Source organism: Podarcis erhardii (assembly GCF_964252035.2).
Source record: "Podarcis erhardii genome assembly, chromosome: 13".
Classification (NCBI taxonomy): Eukaryota; Metazoa; Chordata; class Lepidosauria; order Squamata; family Lacertidae; genus Podarcis; species Podarcis erhardii.
The window spans coordinates 52,570,180-52,591,553 of record NC_138502.1 but is presented as its reverse complement, the minus strand read 5'-3'; the positions used below and the strand labels follow the sequence as shown (position 1 = coordinate 52,591,553).

At 46.4% G+C, this 21,374-nt stretch overlaps 1 protein-coding gene across 4 annotated transcripts in view; it reads right to left on the bottom strand.

Annotated features, from left to right (window-relative positions):
• The window catches only part of LOC309326407 (band 4.1-like protein 4B), a 144,156-nt gene that overhangs the window by 24,818 nt on the left and 97,964 nt on the right, over nucleotides 1–21,374 (bottom strand). For all 4 annotated transcript variants that reach the window (XM_081835068.1, XM_081835070.1, XM_081835069.1 and 1 more), the window contains exons 19-20: nucleotides 14,160–14,227; nucleotides 8,309–8,413 (exon numbers count right to left, since the gene is read on the bottom strand). In XM_081835068.1, coding sequence (XP_081691194.1) covers nucleotides 8,309–8,413; nucleotides 14,160–14,227 — 173 coding nt within the window. The remainder of the gene's footprint in view (nucleotides 1–8,308; nucleotides 8,414–14,159; nucleotides 14,228–21,374) is intronic.

Sequence of the window (21,374 nt, the reverse complement as noted above, 5' to 3'; positions counted from 1 at the left end):
TTAGCTTGTAGTGCTCCTTGGCGTCGCTTTTGGGTAAGGACAGCGACCAGGAACCTTGCCACTTTCAGGGTCGTATGAGTATCCTTATCCTGCAAGATTTGGGCAAGGTGGAATTTTGGTGGGGTACCCTCTAGTTTCTGTATGATTGATCCCAACAAATTTGCCCGTGGCACATTGAACAGGGGGCAAGTGAACATGATGTGCTGGAGCGACTCCGGCATCTCCTTATCACATTCGCACGTGGCGGGGGCTTGGCCCTTTGAGAATCTATGTCTCAGGACGTTGGGGGGAAAAACGTTAAACCTCGCTTTGGTGAAGGCCAGTCTATGGGCAACAGTCGAAAGGGAGGAGAGGTATGATGGAACGCAGTAAGTTAAAGTGATACCAATGTTCTGGGGCGAACAAACACCTCCCCCCAGCATATAATTTCGCTGTAGATCGATGTCATCCAGTCTTTGGCGGATCAGTCTTTGAGCAGTAATTTGGTCTAGTTTTAGGGAATCTGAAGGAGAGATTCCATAACTCAAGAGTTTGGCATGAATTTTACTAGACCAAAGGCTAGAGAATTCATCTCGCCATAAGCATTGGACAAGGTAGTGGTTTGATAATCTATGCCACAATGATAACCAATAATTGAAGACTTGCTTCCACAGGCAAGTTTCTAAGGATGCGATCTTCAGTTCTAGTCGCATGGCTGCGTTGCTTACGCACAGGGGGAGCATTAGGAGCCGACGCAGGAATTGATTTTGCAGTGTCTCAAGAGGAGCAAGATCTCGTGGCTGCAACCGCGAACAGAGGATCCTCCACATGCAGCTGCAGCGGCACAATGGCTGCTCGTGTCGCAGCGGCGGGGTGAACCTGTTAGGATTCTTGCTCCGTGTTTGCAGTCATGGGATTGTTGTCTATCACATGGCGGTGTATGTTTTCATTCCACAGTGTGGGAAGTGACGGAGACAGGATGTTTTGTACTACTGTGTTCTGGAATATAGGACTATTGTCCTTTGTTCATTCTCTCTTTGCTGTTTGATGAGAAAGAGGAAGGAGCTAAGGCAGAATGCTCCGAGTGTATTATATGTAAATAAATGTAGATTAGCCAAAATGCTGTGCTACTGAGTTCTGTTATGCAAACTGTGAATACTCTGCGGATCCCTAAGTGTGCTGATGCCTCTTGGTATCAGTTGCTGTGATGTTTGGGCTGAAGAAAGCTTTTGAAAAAGGGAGGGAACATGCCAGTTGGGCATATGTCTCTGCCAGAGTCCTTCACAAGAGTAGGACAATCCTAACAGAGCCCCCGCAGGATGCCTTCTTGTCACACACCCCCCCCAGACCTGGCACCCGGGGCGGACCACTCTGCCCCCCCCTTGCGATGCCACTGGCTCCGACTGCTGCATTAGAAAGCATCTACAAACCACAAAACCTTTGAAAAAGCATAAAACTGTATATAAAACAGTAAAGCTTCCATATTGGTTGGAATTTGTTTTGTATTTAAAGCTTCACTTACCATTAACATATCTGTAGATTACTGTATGTATTTGTGGGTGACAAAAATTGAGGTGCTTCCTTTCTGATTCTCACCAAATGCGTTAATTACCATACTTTTCGCACCATAACACTCAGTTTCCCTCCCTAAAAGGTAAAGGGAAATGTGTGTGCGCGTTATGGAGCGAATGCAGGCAGGAGGAGCCGCTCTTGCTGGCTGTTCGGCAGCCTCTCTTCCTCCGCTGGGAAGCCGGCAACAGCTGAGCAACAGCTGAGTGTCGGGAGACAGCCTCTCTTCCTCCTGTCTGCCTGCTCTATGGCTCTCCCTTACACAAATGTAAGCGGCCCTTACTCTGCTTTCTTTACAATGAGCCAGAAGCAGGGACAAAGAGGGCATCCCCTTCCGTCCCTCCCCCAGCACCTCACCGGTAAATTCAAACAAAGCGGCTTACAAGGCTCGTGTCCCTGAGTCTCCTCCTCCTCTTTTTGCTCCGGTTGGAGGCAAGGCAGCTGCACAAATGTGAGTTCCCCCTCTCTCTTCCCTCCCTCCCTCCCTCCCTCTTCCAACTTCAAAAAATATTGGGAGGCAGCCAGGTAAGCCCCACTCACATACCACAATGGGGGGTGGGGGATGACTCCCTCAAATATTTAATGGGGGGGGTGAAGGCACCTAGGCCCATAGGAGTTGGCTGCTTTGCCTAGGACAAATGTGAGCTCTCCATCTCTCTTCCTTCCCTCCCTCCCTCTTCCAAGGGAGGAAGTTTGTGAATGGGTGAAAACATCATGGCACTCGGTGAAGGAGGAAATCGTTGCACAGTCATTCAAAAAATGTGGCATTAGCAATGGTTTGGATGCAAAAGAAGATGACATTTTATATGAAGATAGTGAAGAAAGTGATGTCAGTGACTGTGAGCAACTGAACTTCATAAATTCTGACACTAGCAGTGATGAGTTCTTGGGGTTCACAGAAGACTAGAAGAGTACTCGAACCTAAAATTCTCTCTTCATTTGTTAATGACAGTGATGATGGTTCTTAATGCCACTGTTGACTGCTGTTCACTTTACATGGTTGTAATATGATTCTGATATACCAGTTGTTTATTAAATAGTTTAGTACAACATTTGATTCGGAATATTTTTTTTTCTTGTTTTCCTCCTCTAAAAACTACGTGCGTGTTATGGTTAGGTGCATGTTATAGAGCGAAAAATATGGTATACAGCTATAAAATCACTTCAAATGGTTTGGGGAAACCCTTCCCACTCCACCCTTCCTTGCCAAGATAAGCTCCCTGTCTCCCACAAACCCACCCCCCTTCGCACACACACACACCTTGAATACATTAATCTTGCCACATACAAAGCCACTCCTAGCTGTGTCTGGTGAGTCTCAGTCTCCAGTAAAAACCAGGTTTCAGGGGCACCAAGAGCTGCTGCCAGGGGGAGTATTTTGTGGTTCACATTGAAGAGGCTGGGGAATCGCTGGCTGCTCCTTTCTTTCAGGGCCAAGAGCAGCTCCTGGCTGCCTTCCTTGCCCCTCCTCAGAGCACACTATAACCCATGACAACACCCTCTTTCCTAGCTTATTATAAAACAAAAAGACTATTTTCTGTGTTAATTAGATGCTATATTAATGCAAATGGACAGGTTTTAGTTCCTTGACCTTGTTAATCTTTATTTTGCACCAAGGCTGCTGACATTCTTTTAAACTTTCCCCTTCACACGCAGCAGGAATAATTTGGCTTTCTCCCCACTCTTGCTAGGTAAATTTGTTTCCTTGTACTCATTTGTATGGAAGTGGAATTTTCTCATGTGGCTTTGCCAGTTGAGTAAATATTCTCAGTCACTTGAAAATAACAACTGCAGGTTGGAGCAGAAATTTAGTTTCACACATTCTGGCTGCAAGGCTGGAGCACCAGACATTTGCCCAATTAACTTCCTTTAAAAGAGAATCACCTGCATTTTAACTATTTAAAGGCTTTTTTTAAAAAAGGAGGGCATGGTCACTGTTTCTTGTATAGAAAACTCTTGTCATGTTCAATAGGTGTGAACAAAGCTTCAAAAACGTGCATGTTAACACTTAGATCTGCATTCTGCCACTTGTTTTCATCTAATTTTAACTTATATTGCAATATGTTCCTTTTCATACTCATTAGAGAAATGTGATTATAACAAATGGCTAGTGAAAATAGTTGTGATGAGCACAAGCAAAGTGAATGGCAATTCCAGAATCGTTTTCATCGCAGTTTAAAACAAAGCCAACCATAGGAACCAACTCATAGGGGCTGATGGGTCTTCATCTCCCAGTAAAACATTTGAGGGGGCTGGGGCCCCAAATTTGATGGGCATTGCCATTCAAATAGAGTTCATGCACTGCGTCATGCGATTGATTATGTGGGGTGGGGCTCACCTGCCTCCCCCCCCCCCAATATTTTATTCAAGCTGGCACCCCTGAAGCCATCATCAGTCTGGAGACTAGTTGCACAGTTTTCTGGATTCTTAATAATATATTGAGGCAAACAATATTACCGTATTTTTGGCTCTATAAGACGCACCAGACCACAAGACACACCTAATTTTTGGAAGAGGAAAACAAGAAAATAATACTCTGAATCTCAGAAGCCAGAACAGCAAGAGGGATCGCTGCGCAGTGAAAGAAGAAATCCCTCTTTCTGTTTTGGCTCCTGGGATAGCTGCACAGCCTGCATTCGCTCCATAAGACACACACACATTTCCCCTTACTTTTTAGGAGGGGAAAAGTGAGTCTTATAGAGCAAAAAATACGGTACTTCCTTCCATTTTTCATTTTGTATTTTCTTTTAGCAACAAACCATAATAGAATTTCAATGCATTACAAACATTCAAATGCTCCATGTCAAGCCTTCATCCAAAATTAAACAGTACATACTGAAGTGTGTGTAAGTGGAGATATAACTTTAAACCAATAAACACATTGTGTCAATATAACTAGCTTGTGTTATCGTTACATTCAAGCAACAGCAGAAGAAAAATCTGTTGATGTACCACAAATATACCCTTAACTAAAACCAAAAATGCTGAATGTGTTTCTGTTGCTACTACAATGAATTGTGTTGTTCTAAATGTAATGCATGTACTCTTGGCATGCAATAAATACTCTAATTTTTAGAGATAAGTCAAAATTCCTCAGAAGACATATTTTTTGAGATGTTTCTTTTCCTCCCTCCTCCTCCTCCCTACTAAAAAGCCAATAAACATCTCCAAATATTCTCCACCATTCTCCCTCTCTGCCCCGCGATGCCCTGGCATGACACTAGTAGGCTGGAGCTACATTGATCTTATAAACCTTATTAAACATAACGTTCTATAACGTTTAATGGCAGTTTCCTTTTGCTGCTCTGCAGTGCCCTCTGGTGTCACATTTTAATAACACATTTTAAGTTATAAGCATTTTAAGTTATAAACTTAGATCTGATCTAGGCCAGGTTGCCCAGCCAACAAAATAGACAGTTACACCAAAAAATTAAAATAACATAAAATAGCCTTGGGGTGGGAGGAGGGTGAAGATGTACCCTGGCTGCTGCTCCTGGAGAGCCCCACTGGGAGAAACTCTTGGAGAATGGGGCTGAAATGTTCCCTCCCATTTTTTCAACGCACAAACAGAGCAGTGAATGTTGGAGGCCACTTGTTCACAGCTGTAACATTAATTTCACTGGAATATTCGCAATGAAACTTAGTCTATTTAATCACCATTCACAGCACTCAATTTATTCAATGATTCTCAGCTCTCTACATTCTCTTGTCTTGCTCCTAGACCATAACTGCCAACATTTCCCTTTTTTTAAAAGGGAAATGCCCTTATTCTGAATAGGATTCCTCGCAAGAAAAGGGAAAAGTTGACAGCTATGTCCTAGACCCCAGTAAAAAAAATCTCCGTAAATAGTATTATTTTTCACAGTGGGAAAACTATGCTGATTGAATTATTAAGATGTTTTGCTTAAAGAAAGAAACTAGTAAGTCAGCAGGTACACAGTTTGCTGCCTGGCTTGCTGTGCACACAGGCTCTGATTTATTCTCTCTACTGGGCAGGCTCAACTGACAGTAAGGTAAAGGTAAAGGGACCCCTGACCGTTAGGTCCAGTCACAGATGACTCTGGGGTTGCAACACTCATCTCGCTTTACTGGCCAAGGGAGCCAGTGTTTGTCTGCAGACAGTTTTTCTGGGTAATGTGTCCAGCATAACTAAGCTGCTTCTGGCCAACCAGAGCAGTGCACAGAAACACCATTTACCTTCCCGCCGGAGCGGTACCTATTTATCTACTTGCACTTTGATGTGCTTTCAAACTCCTAGGTGGGCAAGAGCTGGGACCGAAGAACAGGAGCTCACTCCATTGCGAGGATTTGAACCACTGACCTTATGATCAGTTAAGACCACAGCGCCACCCACGTCCCATTGATTAAAAGGTAAAGGGACCTGTGACCATTAGGTCCAGTCGTGGCCGACTCTGGGGTTGTGGCACTCATCTCGCTTTATTGGCCGAGGGAGCCGGTCATGTGGCCAGCATGACTAAGCCAATTCTGGCCAACCAGAGCAGCGCACGGAAACACTGTTTACCTTCCTGCCAGAGCAGTACCTATTCATCTACTTGCACTTTGACGTGCTTTCAAACTGCTAGGTGGGCAGGAGCAGGGACCAAACAACGGGAGCTCACCCCGTCACGGGGATTCGAACCACCGATCTTCAGATCGGCAAGTCCTAGGCTCTGTGGTTTAGACCACAGCACCACCCGCGTCCCCAACTGGCAGTAGTAATCAGGAATAATAATGAGCAGGGGGCTGTGGCAATGGCAATGGCAATGGCAGGGCATCATGAGCCAAAAGTGCAAGCTAAGAGTTCGTTTGAATTTAGGGTTTTTGAAGCAGTTAGTAGATGTAATATGAGGGGTTACTCAGGTTGCAAAGCTAATTCGACAGTTTTGGTTGCATTCAGAAAACCTTGTCTGCATACAGAACTGGGGGGGGGGGGGCTGCTTAAAAACCAGGAAGAGCCACAGAAAATTCATCCAGTCTGCATGTTATCATATATAATGGGGGCGAACATAATCCAGTGTGTGTGTGTGTGAGCTGCAGTTGTGCACTTCCTTTCCGCTAGAGGCCTTTCCTGATTTGTTTTGTTCACCTTATCTATTTGTGACTTGCTAAAGTTTGCCAAGATCTTTCAGTCTGCTTCTGTCACTTCTGCTGAAAGGGCCAAAAACAGATGTGACAAGTCACACACTGAACTGTTTCTGGTTACTTTATTAGTAGACTTTGATTCCACCTTTACTCCCCATGGAAGGTCCTCAAGGAAGCTTGCATGAGTCTTTCCCCATCATCTTCACAACAATGCTGAGGTGCAGAAGAGGTGGCGAGAAGGGCTTGGCCCAAGGCTATTCCGTAGGCTTCAGAGCTGAGCAGGGATTTGAATGCTGGCTTCACTGTTCCACTCTTTTAAGTCTGCACTCTCTTTCAAACTGGACCACTTGTCTTTTTCCATGTGATTGTGAAACAACCTCAGTGCAGAAAGACTCCTCTAATTTTATCCACTTTTTTATTCCTCTTCCTCTTCCTCTTTGTTTTCTTCACGGTCTCACTTTTCTCCTCCCTCTTCAGTCACTTCTCCCCAGTGGCAAAGCAGCACCCAAATGCTCCCCACTGCTAGGTGTTTCCTGAGCTGGCTTGGCCTGTCACCTGAGGCAAAACAGGAATGGCCGCCTCCTTTCCTCTCTCCCTCCACTGCTGCCCCCACTACCACTTCCACAATCACCTCTCACAGAATCATAGAATTATAGAGGTGGAAGTGATCCTGAGGACTATCCAGTTCAAGGATCAATACACTGTGATCTACTCACAGTATAAAAAAACTGGCAGTGATCTACCCCTAGTTGTTGAGCTTTTTTAGGAAGGAGATTGCTGAGGGGCCAGAAATCAGCCAGAATCTACCAGGAATCTACCAGGAACACCCTGCGATCTACCAGTGGATCACGATCTACCTGTTGGACATGCCAGATTCTAGTTCAACCCCCTGCAATGCTTTGAGGACTGTGAGTTTGGCAAGAGCCAGGGCATGGCAAGGGCAGAAGTAGGGGGGCTGGGGGTGGCCCTGGCTCTTGCCAAACTCAGTGGGAGCTGGAGCACTTCCTCAAAGCATTGCCGCCTGGCTTCTTCATCTGTGGAAAACGGGTTAGTTATGCCACCTGCCGGGACACCTCCTTTTCTGCTTCAGAAGTGGTTGGGTGGGCAGGGTGCCACCTCTTGCACTTCCACTTGCCGAGGCAGGAGCTTCACCCCATCACAGGGGAGCTGGCTCTGTTTCTGAGGGAAAGGCCTAATGGGGCTGGGGTCTAAGCTGTTGGACTCAGGGTGGATGGATTGGGAGAAGGATGGTAGAAGGTGGGGAGACATGTCTCTGTGAAAGGAGAGAGAAAGAGAAAGAGAAGTGGCAGAGAGATGAGGGACAGCTCTCCACATTCACTCTCTGACCCCAAAATGACTTTCCACGGGTCAACCGTTGTCACCGCAACATCATCATTGTGTGTGTGATCAATATTGTGTGATCTCCATAATCAGGACCAGCAGGACATTGCTGACTTCGCATGGCAAGCCTGAAGTTGTCTGGGGGGTGGGGGAAGCAGCACTGACGAGACTCTAAATTTTGTATTATGCCACATCCCAAGGCTGCCATTTTGTGACTGGCACCCACAGCATTCAAAATGTGCCCACTGAACCGAAAGGTTGGCGACTCCTGAAATGGACCCCTAGGGAAAACACATCTGAAACAGTGTACAGCAGCCATAATTGGAATTATACTCACAAGCTGTACTGCCTCATCAGTTTCCTCACCCGTGGTGCTTTAACTTCCTGCTTCTCAGGTACACTGCTTGTCTGTGTTGTCTCCGGCCGTAAAGGGGCTAGATTTCTAAATGAAGAAGAAGAAAGAAATGAAAAAAATAAGAAAAGACAAAGTTAGGACTTCTGGGAGAAGATATCATTTGTTCGATATCTTAGGTAGGTAGGTAGGTAGGTAGGTAGGTAGATACATATCTCAAGTGTGTGTTTGTTTGTTTGTTTGTTTGTTTGTTTGTTTGTTTGTCTCTGTGTGTGTGTGTGCGTGTGTGCATACACACCCACACCCTACTATGATTTTATTTAATTGTATGAATTGTTTTCATGAATTTGTTGTTGTTTGCTTTATATGCTGTTGTGTTTGCTGTTATAGATTGCAATGTTTGCTGTTTTTTAATGCTATTGTGAATATTGTGAGCTGGTTTGAGCTCAACATCGGTTGCTGGAAAAATGGAATACAAATACAGTCATACCTCGGGATAAATACCCTTCAGGTTGAGCGCTTTTGGGTTGCGCTCCGCAGTGACCTGGAAGTAATGGAGCACATTACTTCCGGGTTTTGCCACTCGCGCATGCGCAGACGGTCAAAATGATGTCACGTGCATGCGTAGAAGTGGCGAAACGTGACCTGCACATGCACAGGAGTGCTGTCGCGTTTTGCGTTCCGTTCGGGATGCGAACAGGGCTCCGGAACGGATCCCGTTTGCATCCCGAGGTACCACTGTATTAAATCAACTCAAATCAGCTACCAAAGATTATCTCTTTTTCTTTCTACACTCCACAGACCCCCCTCTCTCTTCCCAAGAGCAGCTTTTTCTCCTGCATCCTAGACCACAGGTGCTCTTCTACCTCTCTCTCTGCCCAAGCGCCTTCCAAAAGTCCACAGCTTGGGAAGCTAATCTCTCACTCCCGAAACTCAAAGAAAAACCCATGCAGACAGGCAGGTCCATGGAGCAGCTGGAGAAGCACCCCCCGCCCCCTCTTCCACACACCCCATATTCAAGGAAACTCCAGGGATTCCCATCACTACCACTTCCACTAGGCAGACCTATGGTCAGAGTAAAGCCATCTCCACCACTTCTCCTCCCTGCGTAAAATACTTCATCTGGGCACTGAGCTGCTTGCCTCTGCTCCTGCCACCTCCACCATGCGGAGGGGCAGGTATTGGCTTTGCTGCTGCTTCTCTGCCCCACCCAATACTGTAAACATATTAGTTAATATCCTAGAAGCTATTTCCTGGGAAATCAACCTGGACCAAAGGAATTTAAGTTGCAAGAGAGGAGATTTCAACTCAACGTGTAGAAGAAATTCCTGATCATGTGAGCAGCTAGAGGACCTTTGAGGTGCCTTCTAACACCAGTTTTTATGTAGTTTTAGTAACCAGTTATCAAAGCATTTCAAGTTTGTTTTTTTTTTTTAAAAAAGTCATCTAGCTATTTAGTTTCACGTTCAGTATTACTCCTAGGGTTGCCACCTGTTCTGGATTATACAGGATTGTCCCATATTTCAATGTAAAATGCTACGTCCTGTATTTCATGTCTTCTCTCTGCCAAGTTAGGAATCCTCTCCAAATACATGTGTTTGAAAGGGTGTGTGAAAGGTCAGGTATTTAAGCTCTGGGTAGCCAAGCAAAGACAGATTTGGATGAGTGATATTGCCAGACAAGAGGACATAGCCCAGGTAAAACCAGGGATGTTCCTAGGGGACCAGATTTATCGGACCATACCAGCCCCCTACCTTGTAGAAATCCACTATGTGGAATACCGCAGACTTCTTACAGCGGCTAGATTAAATGTCCTTGACTCTGCGATATTGTGGAGAAGGTACAGGGGAGTACCATACGCCCAGAGAACCTGTCATTGTGCTATCGGTGTGGTTGAGTCCACCGAACACATTCTCTTGACTTGCCCTTCTTATGCAGAGCTTAGACAAAATTTTATAGACCCACTCCTATGTCAACTTAGCTTCCTACCCGGAGAAAACCAGGTTTCACACTTGCTGAATAATGTCACTAGAGCTATACCTTTCTTGGTGGCCAAATTTCTTTTTTTAGCCTTTAAGCGTCGCAAGACCATAATTGACTGTATTGATATGGGGCTATCTGTTTAGCCCTTTTTAGTGTTGGCTAAACTCTAAAAGCTTTCTGGATGTTTTAACTGTCTATTGACAAATGTATTTGTATTTTATTTTTCTGACGGTCAAATAAAAAGGTTGATTGACAGATTTGGAAATTCATGTGTGTGTTGTGTATGACAAATTCTAGAGGGGCCGTCCTGTTAGGCTGCAATAGATTGTAATGGATTGCTATGAAGTCACTTCAGCACCAAATGAAAATAAACCCCCACCCCACCCCCACTGCCATGCCCTGTCCTGTATTTTGCCAGAACAAATGTGGCAGCCCTACTCCTCCCCAACCCACAAAGGAACACACAAACTAAGATACAGAGTTACGGAGACATGTTATGGAGAAAAGCAAAATACAGATAAACATAACAGAGAAGTCTAATTTAATCTTGCTATGGTCCAATATATATTCCAAGCTAAATATGTCAGAAGTGCACCTTCTTCTAGATTCATTAAGTTGTTTTTCGAAGCTTTTGCAACAGAAATTTCTATTCTGCATGTGACGGACCTACTCTAATTACACATTAAATACACTAATTTCGTCAAGTTGCATTTTCTTCTAAATGTAAAAACAGCGGTAGAATATATTTAGATCATAGCTCCATTTATATTTCACAGACCATTAAAAATGTGTAAGATTCTGCACTGCTAATGAATTTCAAAAGCTCATCCCAGCATTTGGGAGAATTTTCCAGTGCTGGCTGACAGGGATAGCACATTCAAACAAGTTCATTTAAAGAGAACTCTTAGCTCTCTCTGCATCAGACGTTCAACATACTGGGGTACCTGAACAGGAATAATCATTATATTGTTGGGAGTAAAGCAGCAGCGCTTGTTGCATCTTACCTGATAATAGACAGAAAGGCAACCTATTCCTCCTCTACTGATTTCTTCTTCAGTGACTACTTGATGATATGTAGATTGGTTTTTCTCATGGAGAATGCTAATGAAGCAGCACAAGCAAGACTTGACTTATTTATTTATTTATTTATTTATTTATTTATTTATTTGATTGATTGATTGATTGATTGATTGATTTATATACCACCCTTCATAATACAATCTTAGGGCAGTTCACAGACTAATAAGTAGTAGTAGTTTGGGGAAATGGCCTCATGGGCCAGTTTAGACCCCTTAGTGGACCAGGAATGGTCCGTTGTCCAGGGTTTCCCTACCTCTGGGTTAAATTTTTTTTAATGAATAATGATAGATACCATCAGTGGATAAAAGCTGACTATGCTGAGCCAACAGTTTGTTTTAAAAAGAATATTGCGAGCACATGTTTAAACATTTGGCATTCCAAACAGCCCAGATGGCTTTCTTGTGCGTTCCATGAAAGTAGTGGCTCAACAAATGTACCACATGACAAGTGATATTAAAAACAATGACAGTCAGGAAAATCAAAATAGGCTGATCAGAAATGCGAAGCAGCAAATGTTTCCTTTCTTCAACTTCGCAGGTTTTGGAGCACATTTCAATCAATCCACACATCCACACACTGGCAGAGGATTTTGTTGCACTCAACTGATATGGCAAGGCTCCAGCAGGCATTGGTCAATTATCATGATTTATGTATTTGTTCCATTTGAATTTCTCATTCTCCCAGGAGCCAAAAGAGTGGCATTGTAATTTTATGAATTCTCATATATATCTATTCCACACTTTCTCCAAGGGTTTTTGGGCAATATATATGGTTCTTCTTTTTATTCTCTGTGGTAGATTATGTTGGCAGGGAGTGACTGGCCCAAGATAATCCAGAAAGCTTTCTGGCAGAGGAGAGATCTGAATCCAGCTCTCTACCACCTCAATCATCACAATAACCCTGCAAAATAAATTAGTCTGACAGAGATTACGTCAGTAACTCAACAAAGTTAACAAAGGCTATTCAAAGGCTATTTTGCAACTCAGTGTGGATTTTAACCTGTTGATATCCAAACCTAACATTCTACTAGCCAGTGTACCAAGAATCAAGTTGGCTGGTTGTAATGTTATGAATTTGTGGGTGACAGACCCTCCCTTAAATTCCTGGGTCTAGTGTGTGTTGGAGTTTAATCAATGCTTGGAGTATTAAAATAGGCTGCCAGATGCTGAATTTAGCAGTGTCAATTTACAGGCCAAACCAGTTTTTCTGTGTTCAGGAAATCACCTGGGAGAAAAGCCATCATCATGGAGAACAAAAGGAAGGTAATGAGTGATTAGCAAAGCAGATAGCAGAGAGGTGTGAGCCCCTCCTTCAGAGAGATAGCGAGCAGAGAAAAGGGGTCTGTCTGTTAAATGCAAGGGGCTGCGCAGAGGGCTGAGGGTCAGGGCTGATTTCTGCTGCATCCAAGACTGTGGCCATGGGAGAAGCAATGCTAGAAGGTGTGTGTAAATAAACCATATATCACAAAGGCAGTCTCCACTGTGCCTTACAAGCCCTGGAATCTCTCACCAGTAAGAGACTGGGGAGGCATGGAAAAGTATATTACACTCTTCCCCCCCAAATGGTCCCACATGTATCTCAAATGGGGAGGAGGAAACTGGCAGTGGAAGTGAAGCCCTTAGAAGGACCCTCTTTGTACATTGTGAAGAAAGTGGTTTTAACTATATGTACTCTAAGAATTATTATGTTGGATATGGCCCAACTATCACAAAAAAGCAACCATTTTCTCATTCCAGCATAAATCTGTTCTCTTTATGGAACCTAGTCTGTGCCAGATTTTAGCTCTGCCAGATTCTTGTTTTGCCAGAGCTTCATTTACAAGACTCAAATCTGTCTGGAAATCCTATTTCTCCATTTCTACTTCATCAGTCCAATATGAAATAAGGTGAAGTACAATGAAGATGGGGCAGTTTCTCCACATAAAGCCATTCTCTCCCCACCCCTCAACATAAATAGGAAGCATTCCAACTAATGCATTAATTGACAGCTTCAGTTTCTGAAGCAGCTGTTTTTGATTAGGCACTGAAAACATTCCAGTTCTATTGTAGCTAATTATAAAATAGTAATAAACTAATTCCATAAAAGTGACAGTGACCTGAGGACACAAATTTAGATAAATTTGGTTTGGACCACTGATTCTTCCAAGCTAGACCTTTCTGCCCCGGGCAGTTACCGGTAATTAGGGATAGGGGACACACACACACACACACACATGAATTAGATTATATTTACAGGGAGGAGATACCAAACACTAACACTGGATAGCCTTGAAAACTGGCATGCAGACTGAAGGTGTAAATAGGTGAATAAACCCTATTTCTTAAAGCCAGACAGTCTCTGCTGCGTCTTCTATTCTCCAAAGGGACACAGACCCCATGGGCTCTTGCCACCACTTGGCAGAGAGAGGGGCAGGCTTGTAACAAGAGGGACTTTTGTAACAATATTCAAGGTTTACATATTGGACCCTAACAAGAGAGATTTCCACCATTTATTTATTTTTTTCAAACTGTAGCCCTAAACAATAGGAATACCCCCCTTCTCTCTGTGTGTTTGAAAACTTGGGGACGATGGGAAATTAGTTTGCATACCCCTACAGTGGAAGATTCCTGCCCTTTGTGAAGAACTTGCTTTTGGGGGGAGAGGGAGCATCTAGGACATGAGAGGTTGCAACTATCAACTAGATTTGTATCCTTGACAAGCATGTACTGCATTCTTTGACAATTCCAATAACTTTCATTAATAATCTCAACCCTGCAAATAAGAATCCACAGACCTGACATTAGAGTCCTGCAGACTGGAAGCATTAGGAGGATTTGTCAAAGAAGTTTCTTCTTTTCCAACCTGTTGAAAAAATAACTCTACTTTAGTACAGTGCATAGTAATTTGATATAGTACATAGATTCAGCATACAAATACAAATACATTTGGCAGTGAGTGCTTACTTTTGAATCAAGGCTAACACTGTAAAGGTCTTCTCCTGTACTTTCCATTGAGAATATTTTGTAAATGGATCACCAGAAATCACAATTGTGTTGTTTAACAAGAACTGGGGGCTTTAGAAAGTTGTAGGCATATAAATACTTTTATTTCCAGATTAAATTAGACTCATTTTTGTTCGCATTATTCTTTAGGCAGCTATTCTAGGCCAGTCTGCAAAACAATAAACTTTTACTCCAACTCTCACACCCAGCTCATTATACAAATGCAGTGATCTACGGGAGCCTATAAGAAGCATACAGCAATTGCTGCTAAGCTCATGGTTCATTTGCAGAGGGGCTATTTGCGCCAGCACCATCACTCACATGCCTTCCACAACTGCTTTGGTTTGCAGCCCCCAGCTGGAACAAGACCTCATACCAACACAATACAGTGGTACCTTGGTTCTCAAATGCCTTGGTACTCAAACAACTTGGAGCCCAAACATTGCAAGACCAGAATTAAATGTTCTGGTTTGTGAACATTTTCAGAAGCCGAACGTACTCTATTTTGAAGAAGAAGAGTTTGGATTTGATATCCCGTTTTATCACTACCCGAAGGAGTCTCAAAGCAGCTGACATTCTCCTTTTCCTTCCTCCCCCACAACAAACACTCTGTGAGGTGAGTGGGGCTGAGAGACTTCAGAGAAGTGTGACTGACCCAAGGTCACCCAGCAGCTGCATGTGGAGGAACGGGGAAGCGAACCCGGTTCACCAGATTACAAGTCCACCGCTCTTAACCACTACCACCACACTCTTTGAGTGTTACGCTTCCAATTTGAGTGCCACACTTCCGTTTTGAGTGTTAGGCTGAGGTCTGTCTATTTTTGCTATTTATTTTGCATTTTTGTTTTTGTGGCTTTTTCCTTTGTTTTTGTGACTGTGTGGAACCAAGTGTGGAACCAGCTACTGATTGATTGATTGATTGATTGATTGACTGACTGCAGTACATTGTTTATTGCTTTCATTTTATGGATCAATGGTCTCGTTAGATAGTAAAATTCATGTTGAATTGCTGTTTTCGGAGTTATTTTTAAAAGTCTGGAATGGATTAAACCGTTCTGCATTACTTCCTATGGGAAAGCGCGCCTTGGTTTTGGAACGCTTTGGTTTTGGAATGGACTTCCAGAATGGATTCAGTTTGAGAACCAAGGTAACACTGTATATAGGCTATGATGAAAGGAAGTTATGGGTGCTGGATCTTCCCTTTTGATGATCCTCACCAAACATACTCAGTCCATTTCAGTCTCACCATACCCCTAGGTTTCTCACGTTTCCCCATTTAGACCAACTGAATTAAATCCTACTCTTACAAACAATGAGGTTTTTCAAGGTAACAGTCGGTCGGTATTGCATTTCATAAAAATGTCTTTCAAGTTAATTTTTTTTGGGGGGGGGAATGTGACTGCTGAGGAGTTTAATTTATTTCTCATCTGACTAATAGCAAAGTTCTGTTGGCAGCACTGAATCAGTGGCGCATGTCCTCCTGGCATGCACTCTTTACAAAGACCTGAGGAACGAAATTATCACACACACCTCTTTTATTGTCCATTCCAGGTCACCCAACCACTGCCACAGTGTCTTTTCTCCTGGCAGATCAAGAGGAGCAGATGACTGCAAAGGTTGAAAGGTTTCTAGCTGAGGCAATCAGAATAAGGTCCACTCTTTGATTGCTGATTCAGGACCCTCAACTGTGTTTTATATAATCGACTTTTTATTTTGTTCTGTGTATATTGCAATGTTCTTTTGTTGCTATGGCTGTTGGCTGATGCAACTAAAGTTTCCTTCATTCATTCATTCTGAGCAATGCAAAGCACTGGATGCAACAACACAGCGCCCACGGTGGAAGGGCACAGCACAACTGTCAGGGTTTTAGGGAGAGAGGAGACAGAGAGCGAGGGCGAGGAGGAAGAGGACGACAACGAGCCGAGGTTGTCCCAAAGTCCGTCTAGCGAATCAGAGGATTCCCAGAAGGGAGCCCCCCTGGTCAGGCCAAGGGGCAATAGAGAGGGAATCAGTCAGAGAGAGGGGAACGAAGAGGGAATCCCCAGTGGGAGTGGCAAAGCGGGACCAGCTCCCCCGTCGGAACGGAGTAGAGGGGGGGGAGTTGCCAGTGTGTCAGAAAGAGCAGGACAGGAAGGAGGAAGGGGGAGGAGTTCGGAGCAAGACGTCCTGCCTGAAAGGGAGGAGTGTAGTACCGAGAGCAGCGTAACTGTAGAAAGGAAGGTCAGAGGCAACGTACGCGCGCCAAGTTCAAATATAGAGGCGCGCGGAAATGAGGAGAGCTCTGAGGAGGAGCCTGGTGCCAAAGCACGAAGGAGGGGGGAGCAGGCGGGAGAAGACTCAGCCTCTGGGGAGTCCCGGAAAGAGGGAAGACAGGGGGGCAGGAAGACCCTGCGGAAAAGGAAAGAGAGGAAAAGGTGGAGCAGTACAAGCCTCTTAAATTGGTGCAGGGGAGGGACGGACTCAGAGGGGACTTCTAACATCTAAGGGTAACAGATGCGGAGCCACGGAGTTTGGATGTAATGACGGCAATGATCTTCAATAAAACCTTTTGTATATAGCTTGGACTGGACTTTGGTCTCTTGTGAGCTGGGACCCAGGGTGGCTCTGACAGAAAGTCCCCTCCAAAGAACGCAAAATTTTTTTTTTTGCAAAGCTCACGAACGGTGACAGCCATGACTGCGGAGGAGCAGTTGACAGCGCTGCGAACTACGGTTTCCGAACTCACTGCTGCAGTCCTTGCGTCTCAGAAGAAGCATGACGAAATGGAGAAGCGCTGCCAGGACCTGCAAACAAGGTGGGAACGTGCAAGCAGGGAAGGGTTCCCAGGGTCCAGATCAGAGGGGATTGGACTTGGACGGAGGGGGGGCAGCCTAGTCACCCACTTCGATGGGAACCTGAAGCACTACCCCAGTTTCAGAGCAGACGTTTTGTATGCATTGCACTTGCTTCGTCATGACTTTAAAGATGAGGAGGAGAAAGTGGGGTTTATTGTTTCTCACTTGCATGGGCCGGCCAGAGACTGGTTGCGCAATTTGTGGCGTGAAGATGGCCCTGCCCGCCGCGATGCAGATGAATTCATTAAAGCGATGGATGCCTGCTTCCAGTCTACTGTAGATGTGGATCTTGCACGCAGGGAAATTTTTGGATTGCGGCAAGGCAAAGCCACTGTGCGTCAGTACCATTCTAGATTTTTTGCTTTACTGACTGCGCTAAGCTGGGAGAAGGATTGTGCACCTGTGAGGGATTTGTTCTGGGAGGGGCTCAGCGGTCCCATTAAGGATGACCTTGCCAGGGGAGACAGACCCCAGACCCTGGAGGAGCTTGTGCAGAGGGCTTTGGCGATTGGGATACGGCACGAGGGACGTCCTTGGCACACTGAGGAAGAACGTCAGGTGCGTCCACCAGCGAGGACGTCTTCTTTCATCCCCAGGGAGTTCAGTCAGTCACATCCTTCGCCACTGGGAAGGCAGGGGGAGGAGCCCATGGAACTTGGTGGTGCTAAGGCTCAAGCAACAGCCAGAGCCCCAGCTTCCGGTGCAGTGAAGGCAAAGCCTCCTAGAGGGACCAGGAAGTGTTACATTTGCGACAGTGCACAGCACATGGCGAAAGAGTGTCCCCAGAGGCTGCAGAAACACACTGCAGCTTTAGCAACTGTTGCAGCAGAAATGATGCAAGCAGAGCAACCTCAGGGAAACGACAGTGCCTGGCTGGAAGCAGAGCTGCTGGGGCTCAGCCAGGCGAATCTGTAGAGCAGTCCCCAGCGCTTTTGCAACGCACAGACCCTTTACCACCCAAGCCAGCGGTGCAGCTCACTGCAACACTTCAGTTGCCGAATGGAACCACCCTGGAAGTCCCCATCACGATTGATTCTGGGAGCAACGCAGATTTTGTGGGGACGCACTTTGTCAAGCAGCATCGCATAGCGCTTCTGCCAGCGACAACACCTCTGAACGTAGTCACGGTGGATGGCAGGAAATTGCTAGGAGGACAAGTTGTGCAACAGACGCCTCCCATGGTGATGAGGATTGGAAATCATCAAGAAGTCATCAGCTTCAATGTCACCCGCCTTTCAGACACGCCTATAGTATTAGGCATGAGTTGGCTGGAGAGACACAGTCCTGCTGTAGCGTGGTACCAACGGCAGATCACCTTTTGCTCATCGTACTGTGCTCAACATTGCATCCAGTCCAGCCAGGAGGAGGGAGCTGAGCAGCAGTTGCAACTTGGCATGGTGCAGGCAGTACCCCGCAAGTACGAGGGGTTCCTGGAGGTTTTCTGCGAGAAGGAAGCTGACCAGTTGCCGCCCCACAGGCCTTATGATTGTGCCATCGACCTGGTGCCAGGGGCGCAGTTGCCGACTGCAAAGCTGTATTCCATGTCTGAGGACGAGATGCAAGAACTCAGGGAGTTCATAGAGCACAATTTGAAGCGCGGATTCATCCGAGAATCGAAAGCGGTGGGGGGCAGTCCTGTTTTCTTTGTAAAGAAGAAAGACACGCCCCAGAAAAGACTCATTGTGGACTATCGATTCATAAACAGTAAGACCAAACCCAAGGCCTTCCCCATGCCCAAGATAGATGATCTCCTGGCAACCGTAAGGAAGGGGAAGATCTTCACCAAATTGGATCTGCGTGGAGCGTATAACCTCATACGCATCCGGGAGGGCGATGAGTGGAAGACGGCCATGTTCACGCCTCTGGGCACGTACGAATACAGAGTTATGCCATTTGGTCTCCAAAATGGATCTCACGTCTTCCAAGCATTTATGCATCACGTGCTAGCGGGACTTCTCTACAAGAAATGCGTGTGTTTCCTCGACGACATCCTGATCTTTTCGGAAACGGAGGAGGCCCATGAGAAGGACGTAAAGGAAGTCCTGCAGAGACTACAGGAGAACAAGCTCTACGCCAAGTTAGAGAAGTGCCAGTTTGATGTGACGGACGTGGATTTCCTAGGCTACAAGCTGTCCGACAAGGGGCTGGCCATGGACAGCGCCAAGGTCCGCGCGGTGTTGGACTGGAAGAGCCCTCGCAATCGGAAGGAAGTCCAAAGATTCATCGGCTTCGCCAACTTCTACCGCAAATTCATCAGAGGTTTTGCAAAGGAGACGGCAGCGATCACGGACACTCTCAGTTCCAAGAAAAAGAGGTTCGTGTGGACGGAACAGGCGGAGCGCTCTTTTCAGAAGCTTAAAAGCCTTTTCGCCTCCGAGGAGCAGCTGCTGCACGTGAATCCAGGCAAGCCCATACGACTAGAGACCGACGCGTCAGACAGAGCGGTTGGAGCCGTACTCCTGCAAGAAGATCCACATGGAAACTGGAGACCCGGTGCCTTTTACTCCAGAAAGCTCAGCAAAGCGGAGCAAAACTACACCATATGGGACAGGGAGCTGTTAGCCATTCACGCAGCTTTCAAAGCGTGGCGACACTTCCTCATAGGAGCCAAGCACACAGTACAGGTCCGCACGGATCACAAGAACCTAGAGTATTGGCGCACGGCGAAGCTCCAAAGCCAGAGGCACATGCGCTGGGCGGAATTCTTCGCGGATTTCGACTTTCGGATAGAGTACGTCCCAGGAGATTCCAACGTTATAGCCGATGCGCTATCCAGGAAACCGCAATATCTCGATGAAGCGGCGCCTGTAGCAGCCAAGCACATTTTCGCACCGCAGGCGTGGTCGTGCGCTGCCGCCACAGTAGATCTGGACGCGGTGCGACGCGCGTTGCAAGTGGATCAGTTCGCACAGTCCAAGATGGAGGAATTGCGCAGAGGTGTGCAGAGTGGCGAAGAGTTCCAACTACGCGACGGGCTGCTAACTCGTAAAGGTGCCCTCTACGTGCCAAGCGACGAGCTTCGCGCAAAGGTTCTGCAGCAGTTGCACGACGCCCCCAGTGCGGGCCACTTCGGTAAGGAGAAGACAATAGAACTGGTGGCAAGAGACTTTTGGTGGCCCCGGATGCGTGGAGAGGTAGCGGATTACGTCGCCAGGTGTGACACTTGTCAGAGGTTCAAGCCAGTACACCAGAAGCCAGCGGGGCTGTTGGAACCGCTGGAAACGCCACAGCAACCGTGGGAGAGGGTAGCTCTGGACTTCGTTACTGACCTGCCCAGCTCCAGGGGGAAGACGGCGGTACTGGTGGTTGTGGACCTGTTCACCAAGATGGCGCACTTCATTCCATGCGCAAAGGTGGCGACGGCGGAACAGACTGCCAAACTCTTCATCGATCACGTGTTCAAGGTGCATGGGCTGCCGCAGTCCATCCTGTCCGACAGGGGGCGCCAGTTTGTTTCCAATTTTTGGCAGAAGCTTTTAGGTATCCTGAACGTCAAGATCAACCTCACGTCGGCGAGACACCCACAAACCAACGGCCAAGCTGAGAGGGTCAACGCGATCATGCAGCAGTACCTGAGATGTTACGCCAACCAGCGACCAGCAGTTTGGGTGGACTACCTGCCGATGGCAGAGTTTGCCTATAACAACACGAAGCACGCGTCCACGGGGGTGACGCCGTTTTTCGCGAACAATGGTCGTCATCCCAGAACCTTCCCGGGGTTCGTGGCACCGGGAGAGGGGGTGCCGCAAGGAGCCGACCAGTTTGCAGCGGAGCTGCAGGAGGTGCACGAAGAGTTGCGGAGACATTTAGAGCTGGCCAAGCAAGCATATAAGGTGCAGGCTGACAAAAACAGGAGAGAGGGAGAGGAGATCCAGGTGGGGGACTGGGTGTGGTTAGCGGCCCAAGCGATGCCAGCCAAGTCGTTGGCCAAGAAGAAGCTGGGGCACAGGCAGTTAGGGCCGTACCAGGTGGAGGCTAAAATCAACCCTGTAGCCTTTCGACTAGCCCTCCCCGAAGGTTCCAGAGTGCACCCGGTCTTTCATAGATCGGTGCTCACTCCCTACAAGGCACCGCACAGGTTTCAGGAGTCTGACACAGTCACGCAACAACACACTAAGTCACAGGAGAGGGAGAGGGCGCCTAGGGCCGAACCACTCAACGAGGTCACAGAGA